The 15,060-nt window shown below is 36.6% G+C and overlaps 1 protein-coding gene across 1 annotated transcript; it reads right to left on the reverse strand.

Annotated features, from left to right (window-relative positions):
• Positions 1-216: 216 nt before the first annotated feature.
• pcdh20 (protocadherin 20) lies at positions 217-4,264 on the reverse strand. Its single transcript, XM_030161452.1, has 2 exons — positions 4,116-4,264; positions 217-3,866 (listed from the first exon to the last, which is right to left on the reverse strand). The coding sequence occupies exons 1-2, from the start codon at positions 4,182-4,184 to the stop codon at positions 1,245-1,247; spliced, it is 2,691 nt and encodes an 896-aa protein (XP_030017312.1). The 5' UTR covers positions 4,185-4,264; the 3' UTR covers positions 217-1,244.
• Positions 4,265-15,060: the final 10,796 nt, after the last annotated feature.

Raw genomic sequence — 15,060 nt, forward strand, 5'->3', positions numbered from 1 at the left:
GCATGATGTGTTAATTCCATGACAGGAGATATGTGATGTTACCTAAAATTAGTTTAATATCCCACATATATCGGCAGCGGTATCAGTAGATATCGGAATCGGAAATTAAGCGTTGGACAATATCGGCATATCGGTTTTTGGCAAAAAAGCCAATATCAGACATCCCTAGTACATATATGTAGGGGACATACAGTAGATACAAAAGAAAATCCCATGTATTATAAAAAATAAAGCATCTTTAATAGTTACTTTGATTTTCTTTCACAAACACTAAGCATCTTTTCACAGACACATTGAGAATTGCATGTTTGTATGAAGGAGAATGATATGGATGCAGTTTGGTGAAGATTTATGACAGAAAAAAAAAAGCTGTGACACAATATAAAAATATGTGACTTTTCTGTACCAAAATGGAATTCAAAGGTTTTACATATAACTTCTGCGAGCGTCAGAAGAAAGTAGGTTTTACAAACATAACTCACAGATGTCATACACACTGTAGAGAGAATGACTCACCTCCCTTGAACTTGTGAAAATGTTTTGTTCACATTCCATTTTTGAGTCACGAATGCATTGTAAAGCCCACATGTGTGCATAGTGATCTGCTGTGGATATTGTACAGTACAAATTTAAAACTGAATACATATTGACACAGTAAGCTCCCCAAATAAAACAGAATTACAGTTTAAAATATGAACTGATCAATTCTCCCTGTATCAGTCAAATTATATAGTTCTCAGTTTTCTTTTCAGTTTAATTTTAGAAAAGAAAATGTCACATTTCCATGGCATTTGAGGGAGGTTGTTTAAAGTGATAATGAGGAAAGGAAAATGTGTTGTGCCTTAAACTGTCTTATCTCCTTTTTCATGCCAATGCAAAAGTTTAATATAAAGTTGCAAAACATTTTATACAGTATTTACATAGGACCCTTGATAAGTAATCTTTAAAAAGCTGCTCTTTGTATGACTTTGTAATAAAGTTATTATTACTTTGGTGCTAATACTAACTTATACCTGATTTAGTTTTTCTATTACATCTGTTATTTGCCATTAAAAGACTGGGGAGTGTGATTTTATGTGCATTTTAGTTCTGGCAACCGCATGAAATTACAACACACTGTATTCTTCAGTAATAACAACTGTATTACTAAAACCAAAGAGCAACCTTGCATAAAAATTACACTTCTTACAATAGGTTTTTGTAAACATTCATGTAAACAGTAGTGATATTTGGATGTACGGACATCAGATGTTTGAGATTTGCCTGAGCTTCCTGTTAACAACCTGCATTGAGTCATTCTTCATTTTCAAAGGTATTTCTACCTCAGATCGTTTCTTCCTGTGCTTTCTTGACCTCTTACAGCATATGTAAGATGTCAGCGTTACAACCAAGAAGAACAGCCCTAGACACGTTACCGAAAGAGCAATGAGGACAGGCTGGCAGGGGAACAGCTCGTACCTCTCAGGCCCTTCTTTCATCTGGCCGATATACCAGGGCTTCTCCTCTACCTCGATGTCAGCCTCTCTAGTCAGCAGACTCTGGATGTAACTCTCATTACTCACTGTTTCATTGACAAAAAAGTTAACCATGACTGTGGAGTAAAGGGGTTCTGGCTGACCGTGATCACTGACCTTCACTAGAAGGCTGTACAGGCCCCGATTGATGAGTTCCCTCTTTAATGTTATATTTCCTGTTTTGGGGTCAATGGCAAACGACCCTGGCTCACCACCTTTCCTTTTAATGATACTGTAGGCGATCACAGCATTCATGCCTGTATCCTTATCCACAGCGTACACCTCTGTGATTGATGTTCCTGGTAGAGTATCGGGTAGCACTAGCATGTAGGACTGATTGGACTGGGGAAACAGGACAATAGGGGGATTGTCATTTACATCCAATAGGAGCACGGTCACCATGGTAATGCAGGAGAGGGCAGGTTCCCCACCATCTATGGCCTCGATCCACAGCTGGTATGTTCCCTGTTGCTCACGGTCGAGGGACGTCTTGGCCCTCAGTATACCACGGCCTGTGTCGATCATGAAGATGTCACTGCCGTTGAGGATCGAAAGGGCCACCCAGCCGTTTTCTCCGGCGTCGGCGTCCGTCACGGAGAGGACCCCGATCTCACCGTATCCTGGAAAGTTCTCTGGCACAAAGAAAGTGAAGTCCTTATTGATAAAACGTGGACTGTTGTCGTTGCGGTCTTGCACAGTTAGCACCACAGTTGCGATAGACTCCCTCCTAGGCATCCCCTGGTCCAACGCTCTGACTATGAACCGGTACGTTTCTTTCTCTTCACGATCCAGTGACGTAGCCACAGTTAGGACTCCTGTAATAGGATCTATAACGAATATTCCAGGTGCGTCACCTCCAAGAAGATAAATAACTTCCCCTCGGCTTCCGCTGTCCTGATCTGTGGCTTGGAACTGGGTTAGAAAAGCATTTGGAGGATTGTTCTCCTCTACGGATATTTCAACCAAAGATTGCTGAAACACTGGCGCGTTATCGTTCTCATCCAACACTTGCACTTTAAGAAAGGTCTTAATCACAAGGCCTTGAGTATTCTTAGCAACCACGATGAGCTCAAACTCCTGCGCTCTCTCATAGTCCAGTGGCTCGGCAGTTTCTAGCAAGAATTCGTTCTTGAAGAGTTGATAAGGTCCCAGCCTAAAGGGCCCAGTTCCCTCCAACTGGCAGTCCACCCTTTGGTTTAAATCAACATTTTTGACAGTAAAAAAAGCAATGGGAGAAAATGGCGGTTCAGACTCCTTTATAGTAATCACACCATCTTTCTCTGGTGCGATGTATCGAGCTATGATAGCGGGAGGTCCTGTAACAACTTTGATGATGTGGACAGTAACAGTGGCAACAGCAGGGACACAACCAGGACCATTGGCCAGAACGGTGAGTTTGTACAGTGTAGCTGTGCCAGTGTCTATTTTCCCTGCTAGCTTGATCACTCCTGTGATTCTGTCCAAATGGAACAAGCTCCTGGTGTCCCTTGGCACTCGTTCACTGTAAGCATAGCTGATCTGAGCATTAGCACCAAGGTCAGGGTCAAAAGCATGCAGACGAGCTAAGTGCGCCCCTTTGGTGGTATTCCCATGCAGAGTGACATTAATGTGTGACTCTGTGAATTTGGGACAGTTATCGTTCACGTCTGAGATGATGATTTTTAAAGTAGCTGCACCGAGTAGGGGAGGGGTCCCTCCGTCCTCTGCGATGATGTCTGTGATGTATTCAGCCTGAGTTTCTCTATCCAACACTTCTGTCACGATGAGAAATGGCGTCAGTTCACCTCCCTCATTTTCCTCAACATCCAGGGTGAACGCACCAAAGTCATTTACAAGCCAATAAGTCTGGACCCCATAAAGGCCCAGGTCGGGGTCCACAGCCGACTGTTCCACCGCATAACGAGCGTTGACGGCTGTGTTTTCTGGGACGTGCAAACAGATCTCATCCACCGGGAACTTTGGCCTGTTGTCGTTCACATCCTCGATAAAGATCTTAAGCTTGACTAGTTGAAAGTACTGTTGAGGCAACACAAACACGTCCAGTGACAGGATGCATCTCTGTGCCTCTGTGTTATCAGGACAGAGGGTCTCCCTGTCAATCTCTGTAGCAGATGTGTAAAGCTCTCCGGTGGTATTATTAAGGGTCACATACTGTTCACTGACCTTGTTATGTGACAGACTGAATAAAAATGGGGGCTCGGCAGCGAAATCCAAATTTAAGTCTACTCCAACGGCTCCTATGAAGGTCCCCCTGGGTAATCCCTCCTTTATCTTATAGATGAGCTCTTTTGCTTTGCTGAAATTTGCAAAACAGGAAAGAGGGCTGGTGTAAAGCAGGAGGATACACAAACCCTGAAATGAAAGATAATTTAAGTTGATTAAATATGCATTAAATTAAACCTTTTTCCAACACTATCTCTTTACTACATTTATTCATTTAATTTACTGAGTTTCAGTTTGTGCAATTTTAAAAGGAAGTAAAAAAGTGTAAGGAAACAGAATAGTAGTGGTTTAACAAACCCTTAAGGGCACTGCCATGTCTCTTTTCAGTGGTCACAAGTGAGTTAAAAGTCTATTTGTGAAGAACAAAACAAAACTTACCCATATTCCACCTTTTCTGCTAAGGCAGGGGTGTTTTCTGTTGAACATGTTTATGTCGTGGTCCAGCATTTCCACTCATAGAATGAAGAGAGGCAGCTTAGGTAACCCAGACATTTTGAACGTTGAGCAGTGCAGACCTCTGTTGAGTTCTATGCCTTATTGCAGTCTGACTTGAACAAGTCATTCATCCCAGTGCAGGCTCTGGACACTCCCACCGTATGCAAATCAGTCCCCAATGCTAACCAATCAGGAGTGATTACCACTGGGAAATCTACTTGAGTCCACAAATTGTTTTTCCTCTCATGCTGTCAAAGCACAGAAAGAGAAAGACACCTGCACTTTCTAAACACACCCATGTTTTTACAAATAGCATACCTTGTATTCCTGTGGCAGTGTGAAAGTGCATGATTAACAACCGGGCTTGTGATGACACGGAACACTGAGCAATATGTAAAGTAACCACAGCCTAGAGATTACTTTAATCCCGCATTAGTTAAAAAACACATCAAAAAAACAGTGTAGATTAATTTACAGTAAATCTACAATGATGCGATAGTGACGGAGACGTTACAGTGAGGGAGAAATCTAAACGTGACTGTTATCCCTCCTTTTATACAGATGCAAGATAGTATTTCTTTTCTTTTTAATTTTTACTTTTCTTTTTCTTTTTTTTTTTTTTTACATATATTTATTGTTTTTCAGTCATACAAAACCATCAAACACCATAAACATCTTCAACATGGTAGAGAAGAAATAGATAATAATAAAATATATATACATGAAAAAAGGCAAAATAAACAAATAAGTACATGAAATGAAAATAAATAAAATAAACCTCAAAAAGATGTCACAGTTATTGCGCTGAGTATCGAATAGAGACAACAATTTAAATTACATAATAAATAAAACTTAGGTATAGAGCTGAAATAAAACTGTACCTGTACATTCCCACAGTAAATGAAATAGTATCCCAATTAGTCAGTTATTCACTACTCCTTCAATATCACCGTTCTTGATTAATTCTAGAAACATCCTCCAAATGTTAAAGAATTCTGAAGCTCTCTTTCTAAGTGTATATGACAGTTTCTCAAGAACCAAACTTGAAGTTAAATTAGTTAACCAGAAGTCAAGAGAGGGGCAACTAACAGTTTTCCAACATAAATCAATAGACTGCTTGGTTTGTATTAAATATAAAACTACCATTTTTTTTCCTTTAACAGACAAAGAGCAGCTGTCAGTATAAATGCCTAATATACATAATTTAGGACACAATGGTACTGGACAAGATGTAATCTGGGAAACATATTTTAACACAGAGTTCCAGAATTTTTGGATCTCATCACATTTCCATAAACTGATATAATGAACCCTGATGTGACAGTATTTCTTTAACCCTGTAAAGCCTGAAACACTAAATTACTGACAGAAAATTCCAGTTCTTTGAAACTGGAGCCTTTATTGGTCTCTCTGAACAACCCCCCCCCCAATTTTTTTTTTTTTTTAAATATCAATTTCCATGCATGAGTTTCAGTTTTATATCATGTTTGATACATCGGGTCTCTGTGCTCAAATATTATTTTTGAACAAACAAAAACATAATATAACACAAACATGTCTTAGGGTTAGGGTTAGCATTAGGGCTCGGGGCTAGGGTTAAGGCTAGGGCTTGGGGTTAGGGTATTGCGATGGTGACCAATACACAGTGCAGACTGGTTAGGGTTAGGGTCGTTTTCAAAATTGTCAAAGTTCTGCCTCCTTCCTCATTAATGACAGTCTTGTAGTGTCACTGGAAAGGCCTCTGGTGAATGAATTCCTCCCCCCTGGTGGATTACACTGATCAACAACAAATTTATTGTTTAAGTTTTTTGAGCTGATTTAGGATCATTTTGGTGTGCTGAATCCAAAAATCACATTAATTTTGCTCAATCAGGTCAACTTTCTGAACTATGCTACAAATTGGCTTTTTAACATTTTTGCTTACATTTATGGGCATTTTCACATCATATGATACAAAATTCTTTCATATTTCTTGCAATAAATGAGTTCTGAAGATTCTACTTTAGCCAATTTATGATTCATGTTTTTTTTTAATATTAGAGGTGAATGAAATGGCTTCGACTAGAAGATCTTGCAAAAATAAGCCTGACGTATTCTGCTACATCTGCGGTGAATACACCATTGTACCTAACAGGAATCCTGTGAGAAAATGATTTTTTTTTCTCTTAAAACCTATTTTGGGTGAGAACTATATAAAAAAATCAACTGATAAAGTCACAAAAATGTCATCAATTTTGTGAGAAGATGAAATTTTTCAAAATCAAATTAGCAAAAAAAACCTGACCTGATTGAGAAAAACAGATGTCATTTTTGGATGCAGCGGTGCAAAATGGTCCTAATTCAGTTGAAAAAACCTAGACAACTTGCAAAAAACATTTTTTTTGTAACCCAGTGTTATCTGTGTATTGAATGTATCTAAGTGTATGCATCAATTTTGTTAAGAAAAAAATATCACACTGATCATATAGAAGGCTTCAAAACTCATGTATCAAATACGTTTGGCGTTATAGGGTTAAATGAAGTTTCTGGTTTAACTGTAACATACACACTGTAGGCAAATGAAGCTAATATTTAAAGCTAAAAATATGATATATTCATGAACATAACTAGTGGAGAGGTGATCTTGGCATTATAAAGTGCTGCACTGGTCTGACTCTAGATTGAGCCTTTAACTAAATCAGCCCTCTAATCCCCATGTGTTCTAAATGCCAGGCCAGCTGTTTGCCGGGATTGGAAGCATACTGCGCAGAGAAAATGAGTGATTGAGGTTCTCTGTAAAAGGGAGGGTTGAGACACTCTCATTTTAGCTCATGTGGTCTCGCTATCATCCCTCATCATAAGGGACTGTGACAGGACTAGACTAGACTGGAGCCTATATGTAATTATGCCACCAAGACATTTGATTTCCTTTATTATTTGGTGAAAATAAAGGAATTTTAGACAAGATCCCTATCAGTTATACGAGGATGGTTGCAAATTACGTAACATTTCAGTGATGCAGTCAGTTTTAGTACATTAATATGGATCATCTTCAAATCCATCTTTCATCCGCAGCATCCCAAGTTTTTTTTTTTTTTTGGTCTGTGCACTGAGCTCAGAAATATTTCTGTAAACAAAGAGTGAAGATAGAGTCAGCTGGGAGGCTTTAGAGCGTGGGAAAGCAGCAGATCAGGGAAATGACAGACATTTTAGAGCTGCTTTGAGGTGCAGAGAGGTGGAGGTGTTGAGTCGTTGATCGTCACTGAAGTTTACTCCAGAGCAACTTCCCTACATGACACGACAGAAACACAGTTATTATTTCACTATGTAAGATAGGTACATTTTTAGCACCGGAGAGACCCTGTTACCTATGATCTTATAAGGAATACTTGTTTTCTGTTCATACAATTACAGACTTTTTAACCCTTTCATGCATGAATTATGAGAACCTTAATCAAGTTTTTTTTTTTTTTTTCCTGAGTGATTTTATTCCTCTTTAGGCATGAAAAAAAAAACACAATGTGATTGAATTTTTTTTTTTTTTTTTTTTTTTAAATCAACCTGTTTTTCATGGAGTTACAAAAATCTCCACTCAGCTACACCATGAATTTTATTCTTGAAGCAAAGAAACATGTATTTAAAACCCAATATCATACAGTGATATGAAAACAGTGAAATGAAACCATGTTTAATGCAGCTAATCTGATGTTTTCTCACATTTTAACATATTCTAATACTAGTTATTACTCACTTCATGGAGATAATATGCAAAAAATAAATATTAACAATTGATTTCCACTCAAGAACCAATCAAGAACAGCAAAGTTACAGTAATGGTATGAATTGCAGTTTATGAGATGATGCATAAGTGTCCACTGTGTTGGTTGATATGGAACTAAAACAACAAAACCCATGAATATACAAGAGTAAAGCTGTAGAGTAACTGTCCACTGTAGTGACCACTATGCATGAAAGGGTTAAACATCATTCATTCATCATCACAAAAGCCAATAATACTGTCTCTGTCCGCTTTAACCTTGATGTAAATATCATTAGGAAAAGGTCTCAAGACTTGAAAGAACACTTTAATTTTATACAAAATTAGGCTAATTAACCCATAAAGACCCAGTGCTACTTTTATGGCAGTCCCCAAATGAAGTTTTCTCTTAATTTAACCTTTCTTAAGTTATTTATTACCATTTATTGTAATATCTTCTGTATTTGGCATTAAAAAAAAGAAAAAAAATCAGGTATTTTCCCATATTTAATTCACTGATCATGTAGATGTAAATAAAAGCTTAGATTAAAGTTGACTGTCGTAATATCAGAGACAGAGAAAAATGAAGAAAACGTGACTTTTTCAACAAAATGTAACATTAACTGAACATCAACCAAGTGTGTCCGTCCATTGTCATTGATCAAACTCGGTGGGTTTTACCAGTGGTGGGCTGTGCATTTGGTACCTGGGCCTTCAGAGGGGACTTACTCGACTTAAATCACCTCTTAATGTAAATGTCATTAGGAACACATCTACACAGACCCCTCCCCTGCAGGTTTATAAGTCCAGTTTCCCCCACCAGTTATGAATGAAATCTTTATTTTGAACATGTAGACAGTGAAATCAAAACAAAAATCAACCAACAAAATATAAGTACTGGTACATAAATAACACTGGTCAACAACAAATTTATTAAGTTTTTTGAGCTGATTTAGGATCATTTTGGTGTGCTGAATCCAAAAATCACATTAATTTTGCTCAATCAGGTCAACTTTCTGAACTATACTGGCTTTTTAACATTTTTGCTTACATTTATGGGCATTTTCACATCATATGATACAAAATTCTTTCATATTTCTTGCAATAAACGAGTTCTGAAGACTTTACTTTTGCCAATTCATAATTGTTTTTTTTAATATTACAGGTGAATGAAATGGCTTCGACTAGAAGATCTTGCAAAAATAAGCCTGACGTATTCTGCTACAGTTTGTAACACTTAAAAAATACATCCTGTTAGAAAATGATTTTTTTTCTCTAAAAACCTATTTTGGGTGAGAACTACATAAAAATCAACTGATAAAGTTTACAAAAATGTAATCAATTTTGTAAGAAGATCAAATTTTTCAAAATCAAATTAGAAAAAAAAACCTGACCTGATTGAGAAAAACAGATGTCATTTTTGGATTTAGCGGTGCAAAATGGTCCTAATTCAGTTGAAAAAACCTAGACAACTTGCAAAAAACATTTTTTGTAACCCAGTGTAATTGATAAGCAAACAAACACCTAAATAAATAAATAAATAAATAAATAATAATAATAAAAACAAATGAAATGAAATTATACATGCTCGAAAAGGAGTAGGAAGAAGTAAAAACTTATGTACTCCTAGAACTGAAGAACTGAAGTCTTTTGGATAAGAGACAAAACTTTTTTTTTTCTTCAAAAAAAAAGAGTTAAACCAGTCCAGTTGAACTGAGAAGAACTACCAAGAAGAATGATGACCTGGGCTAATGAGAACCTACGCAGACACCTCTTAATACCACTGCTATGACATTGCAATTATTAAAACCATTGATATCACACAAAAAAACACAAATTAACAAGGTATTACAGAAGGAGAGAGACATTTGACGTATTGAGGGTGAATACCATTATTACTAAAACAAGAAACCCAGTTAAGACAACTCCAAACATCTACCTAACAACCACAGCTGTGCCACGTACATCATCTGTAGCAGTTCGGAATTAATATTTATCTAATAACACGACAAAAACATACAAAATTTAAATTAAAAAACATCATAGCCTACTCACCCGAGATGCTCAAATCCACCCTCCTTTCTTTGAGTTTTTCTGTTTCATAAGTAAGTCCTTTTTATGTCCGTGGAGGCCAACGGCTGAGCGTCTCCTCTGTCCACTCGTATTCCTGACCTAAGTTTCTATTCTCTTAAGGGCAGATCATGTCCGCTCCACCTGCTAGCTGGCGTCAGAGGTTGGCAGACCTCACCTCAAGATGTCCAGCTTTTCTGGAAAAGTCCACCATGAAAATGTTTCACCAAGACCAAATCATTTTCCTCTCCTCCATCAGCTATTGTGGGAGTAAAAAAAAAAAATCTTCCGTAATTCCTTAATTTAAATCAGCTCTTTGAAATGAATCAGAAAGAATATTGCTCAAGCTGTATCAAATGAATTGTGATCTTACCATCCAATCAGAGGAAGGATAAATGCTGACGATATTGAGGGCCAGCTAGCTCTAGGCCACAGGTGTCAAACATGCGGCCCGGGGGCCAAATCTGGCCTGCCAAAGGGTCCAATCTGGCCCACAGGATGAATTTGTGAAATGCAAAAATTACACTGAAGATATTTTATATATATATATATATATATATATATATATATATATATATATATATATATATATATATATATATATATATATATATTTATATATACATATAATACCAATCAATGGTGCTAAAATCATTTTAATTCAGGTTCCACATACAGACACATACAGTCCAATTAGATTTCAAGCGGGTCAGAGCAGTAAAATATTATCATAATAACCTATAAATAATGACAACCCCAGATTTTCTCTTTGTTTTTTTGGTGTAAAAAGTAAAATTACATGAAAATGTTTACATTACCAAACTATACTTTTACAAAAAATGTGAATAACCTGAACAAATATGAACAAACAGAAATGTCTTAAGAAAAATAAATGCAATTTTACCAATATTCTGCCAGTTACTAAATGTTTTGTGTGATTGTAACGCACATGTGTAAATGATAAACTGATAAAACGAGGCAGAATATTGTTAAAATTACACTTGTTTTTCTTGAGACAATTCAAGTTGTTCATGTTATTCAGATTTTTAAGGAAACTTTGTGGATATAAACCTGATCATAATATAATTTAACTTTTTCACTGTTATCATTTTACTGGTTCGGCCCACTTGAGATCAAATTGGGCTGAATGTGGCCCCTGAACTAAAATGAGTTTGACACCGCTGCTCTAGGCCCTGTGAGGTGAAATTAAAACCTGATTGGTTAAAGGACCACCCCGATGCTACACAGTTTAACCTTGTAAAGCCTGAACCATTAAACCATTAAATCGTTGACAGAAAATTCCAGTTCTTTGAAACTGGAGCCTTTATTTACTTGATTCTGAACAACCAAATTTTTTTTTTTTCAAATATAAATTTCCATGTATGAGTTTCAATTTTGTATCATATTTGATACATCAGGTCTCAATGCTCAAATATTATTGTTTTTGAATAAACAAAAACATAATATAACACAAACATATCTAACAAATTGGTAATTCCTTTTCAAAATTGCCAAAGTTCTGCCGCCTCCTTCATTAATGACAGTCTTGTAGTGTCACTGGAAAGGCCTCTGGTGAACAAACTCCTCCCCCTGGTGGATTATCTGTGTATTGCATGTATCTAATTATATACATCAGGTTTTTCAAGACAAAAAAATATCACACTGATCATGTAGAGGGCTTCAAAACTCATGTATCAAATATGATACGTTTGGCGTTATAGGGTTAAATTACATGAGCCTCCACTGCTGATTCTGAGGGTCCAGGGCAGATTAGATCAACCCTAGCAACACATAGAAACTGAAATCTGATTGGACCAAATATCTTACAACCACATACATGTACTGGAAGCAGTGCAGCCAAGAGAAATGCTAAGAAATGAAAAGAATGGTCTGTTGGAAATAAATTAATACAATTTCATGGAATATTAGAATTGAGGTTGTAAATGTAGGTCAACGTTTCTGATTATGTTTGCACCAGCAGACAAGGCCTTTGTGGTCCTGATGGCCCACCACTGGGTTTCACTGATGAATCAATGTTGGAGAAGATGTTGGTGTATCCACGGTAACTACAGATCCTCTGAACGTCCAAATGGGTCATATCTGATGACCATGAAAAGATGACAAACTGCATTTTACACCAATTATTTACATGGATTAATAGGATTAGTGCGTGTTTCTCAAAGTGTGGGGTGGGCCCTCCGGGGGGGCGCAAAGGCATGCCAGGGGGGACATGGGATCTCTCCTGGGTGGTTGTTTTTTTTTTTCTCCTTCAGGTTAGAGCATGTAGCAGGTGGAACTAATATTTTAGTGTTGGAGCACCCTGGACTCATTTTAGGGACGTACAACAAACAAATCTACTGCCATGGTGATCTGTCACTAGATTAGACAAAGAGTTTAGGTTTCGAGAATGGACAAGGACTGGAAAAAGAAAAATGTGGAATGTTTCTGTTTTTGCACAGTTTGTACAGTTTGCACTTTAATGTTCTGAGATGTGCAGTGTAAACGGGCTCATTGCAGCCACTGATATTGTGAAAATGTTCATCTTTATTACCAAATTTTGTTTGTTGTTCTAAAAAAAGTAACTTTATCGTCATAGTTGTAAGATAATTGTGCATTTCCAATTTTATTTGGAAAAATATTGTCTCGGAGCAGTCTGGTTGAGTTTATTTGTATTGTTCAAGCAAAAATCTAAGTTATTTTTAATTTGAACAACAAATTATTCAAGGAAAAGCAAAAAGTATTGTTACAATATTTACATTTCTTTCAATAAAAGTTATAATTGCACCACTGTTACAATGTTGCTGGGGTTGGGGGGGGGGGGCTGGAGATTTTTCGTCCTCCAAAGTGGGGCCCGACAGAAAAAGATTGAGAACCGCTAGATTAGTGGATCGACAGGTATTAAACATTATAGGTCAGTAGATGGTATTAGTTGCCGGTGGCTGTTTGGGTTTTTATGGGTTAAAATTGTAGGTATAGTAGAAAACCGTAGAAAAACTGAACTTTGTTGTTGGGATTCAAATATTTTCATCTTCATTTTATTCTCTATTGTTATGAATGATATTATGACACATACAATGAAAAAAAAAAAGACAAGATGAGATGAGATGAAGGGATTTGCACTTTTCAGGCTCACCAGCAGTTAAAATTACATTCTTTTGGTTGACCTTGCATGTTTTGTGTTTAATTCTGAGGTTTGAAGTGTAGTGCGACTAAATCACAGTGGACAAAGTGCAAAAAACTACTACAAAGGTTGACTAAGGCCGGGCAGCAGTATTACTTTAGCCTTAATTACATCACTTGCTGCTCTGGGTGTGTTTGAGATGAGGCTGTGTAATCTCTGCCCAGATTTCCTAACAGATGTCCTGTTAACCTTGGTCTTTTCTTTTAATCAAAGTGCTGCTAAGCTATCTTGATAGCTATGAGACAGCTCAGCGGCTGTTGAGTAAGATGGATATGACCACACATTTATATGTCAGGAGATACAGTAGCCCATCTCAAATCTGCATAAAAATCTCTGAAAACCATCTATGCAATAAGAATTTAATCACCATCTGTTTTTAGCTGACGTCTAAAAGTAATAACAGGTCTGAACTAGCATGCACGTTTTTTTTTTTAATGTTACTTTTAGAAAAATCACATGTACAGTATATTTTAATATCTATCTGTGCAAAAAATAACCGCTTGTATCTGACCAATTATGATATTTAGAAGAAAATGCATCAAATATTAACCCATAAAAACCCAGTGCTACTTCTGCGGCAGTTCCCAGATGAATTTTTATTATCTATTTAACATTTTTTAAGTGATTTATCACCATTTATTTAGAAATTATCATCCATATTTGGCATTTTTTAACTGAAAATCGTGTATTTTCCTATATTTAATTAAGATATTCATGAAAACTCAGAGTTAATTCAAAGGTTATTCATCAAAACACAAAAAAATGAAGAAAAAGTGACTTTTTCCGCAAAGATATAAATAACTGAACATAAACCAAGTGTCTCCATCCACTGTCATTGATCAAACTCCATGGGTTTTACTGGTGAATCAATGCTGTAGAAGATGACGGTGTTTCCACGGTAACTAAAGAGCCTCTGAATGTCCAAATGGGTCATATCTGATGACCATGAAAAGATGACAAACTGTATTTTACACCAATTATTTACATGGATTGATAGGATTAATGAATCAATAGGTATTAAACATTTTATATCAGTAGATGCTTTTAGTTAACGGTGGCGGTTTGGGTCTATATGGGTTAAAATAAAACTTACTGACTCTACAAGTAATTGAATGTCTTACAGGTCAAAGCATATTTTATTGTATTGATTTAGAAAACTGCACTGCACCAAGTCTGAAAGGTCTGATGTGTGATATTGTCTGACAAATATACACTAGTAATGAAATAAATGATTGAAAATTATACACTCTGTTCAGATTAATTTGTGTAATTTTGAAAATGCCCAAAAAACAGAGGATAACAAATTTCAGTACTTGTAAAGCCAGCTGGAGTCACGCCTTCTATAGTATCATACAGTTCCAGAAATCACAGCTGCGTTGTTAGTTTTAATGAAATGTCTCTTGGCGAATCAGCACCGCATCGTCTGAAATACTTACTTCATAACATCCACTTAACCAAAAATCCATAGTTCATGTGCTTATCACAAAACAATAATTGCTTCAAATTGAACACAGATTACAGTTTAGCCCATGAAGACCCACTGCTACTTCTGTGGCAGTTCCAAATTCTAGTTTTCTCCTCTATATTTAACTTTCCTAAGTGATTGGTCACTATTTATTATAATATTATCCTTTGTATTTGGTGTTTTTTTTCTGTGAAAGTCATGTATTTTAGTTTAGTTTAGTTTATTAGTTTGATCCCCATTAGCTGCTGCATACCCCAGCAGCTACTCTTCCTGGGGTCATCAACAACACAAAAACAAAGCACCAACAATTTCCCACAACTCACTCAACAAACAGGATGTACATACACTCAACACAACAACACAAAACCAAAAATCAGCAACAGCACACAATACAAAACAATTACAATAATAATATCAACAACAACAGAAAAATAAA

Source organism: Sphaeramia orbicularis, chromosome 3 (genome assembly GCF_902148855.1).
Source record: "Sphaeramia orbicularis chromosome 3, fSphaOr1.1, whole genome shotgun sequence".
Lineage (NCBI taxonomy): Eukaryota > Metazoa > Chordata > Actinopteri > Kurtiformes > Apogonidae > Sphaeramia > Sphaeramia orbicularis.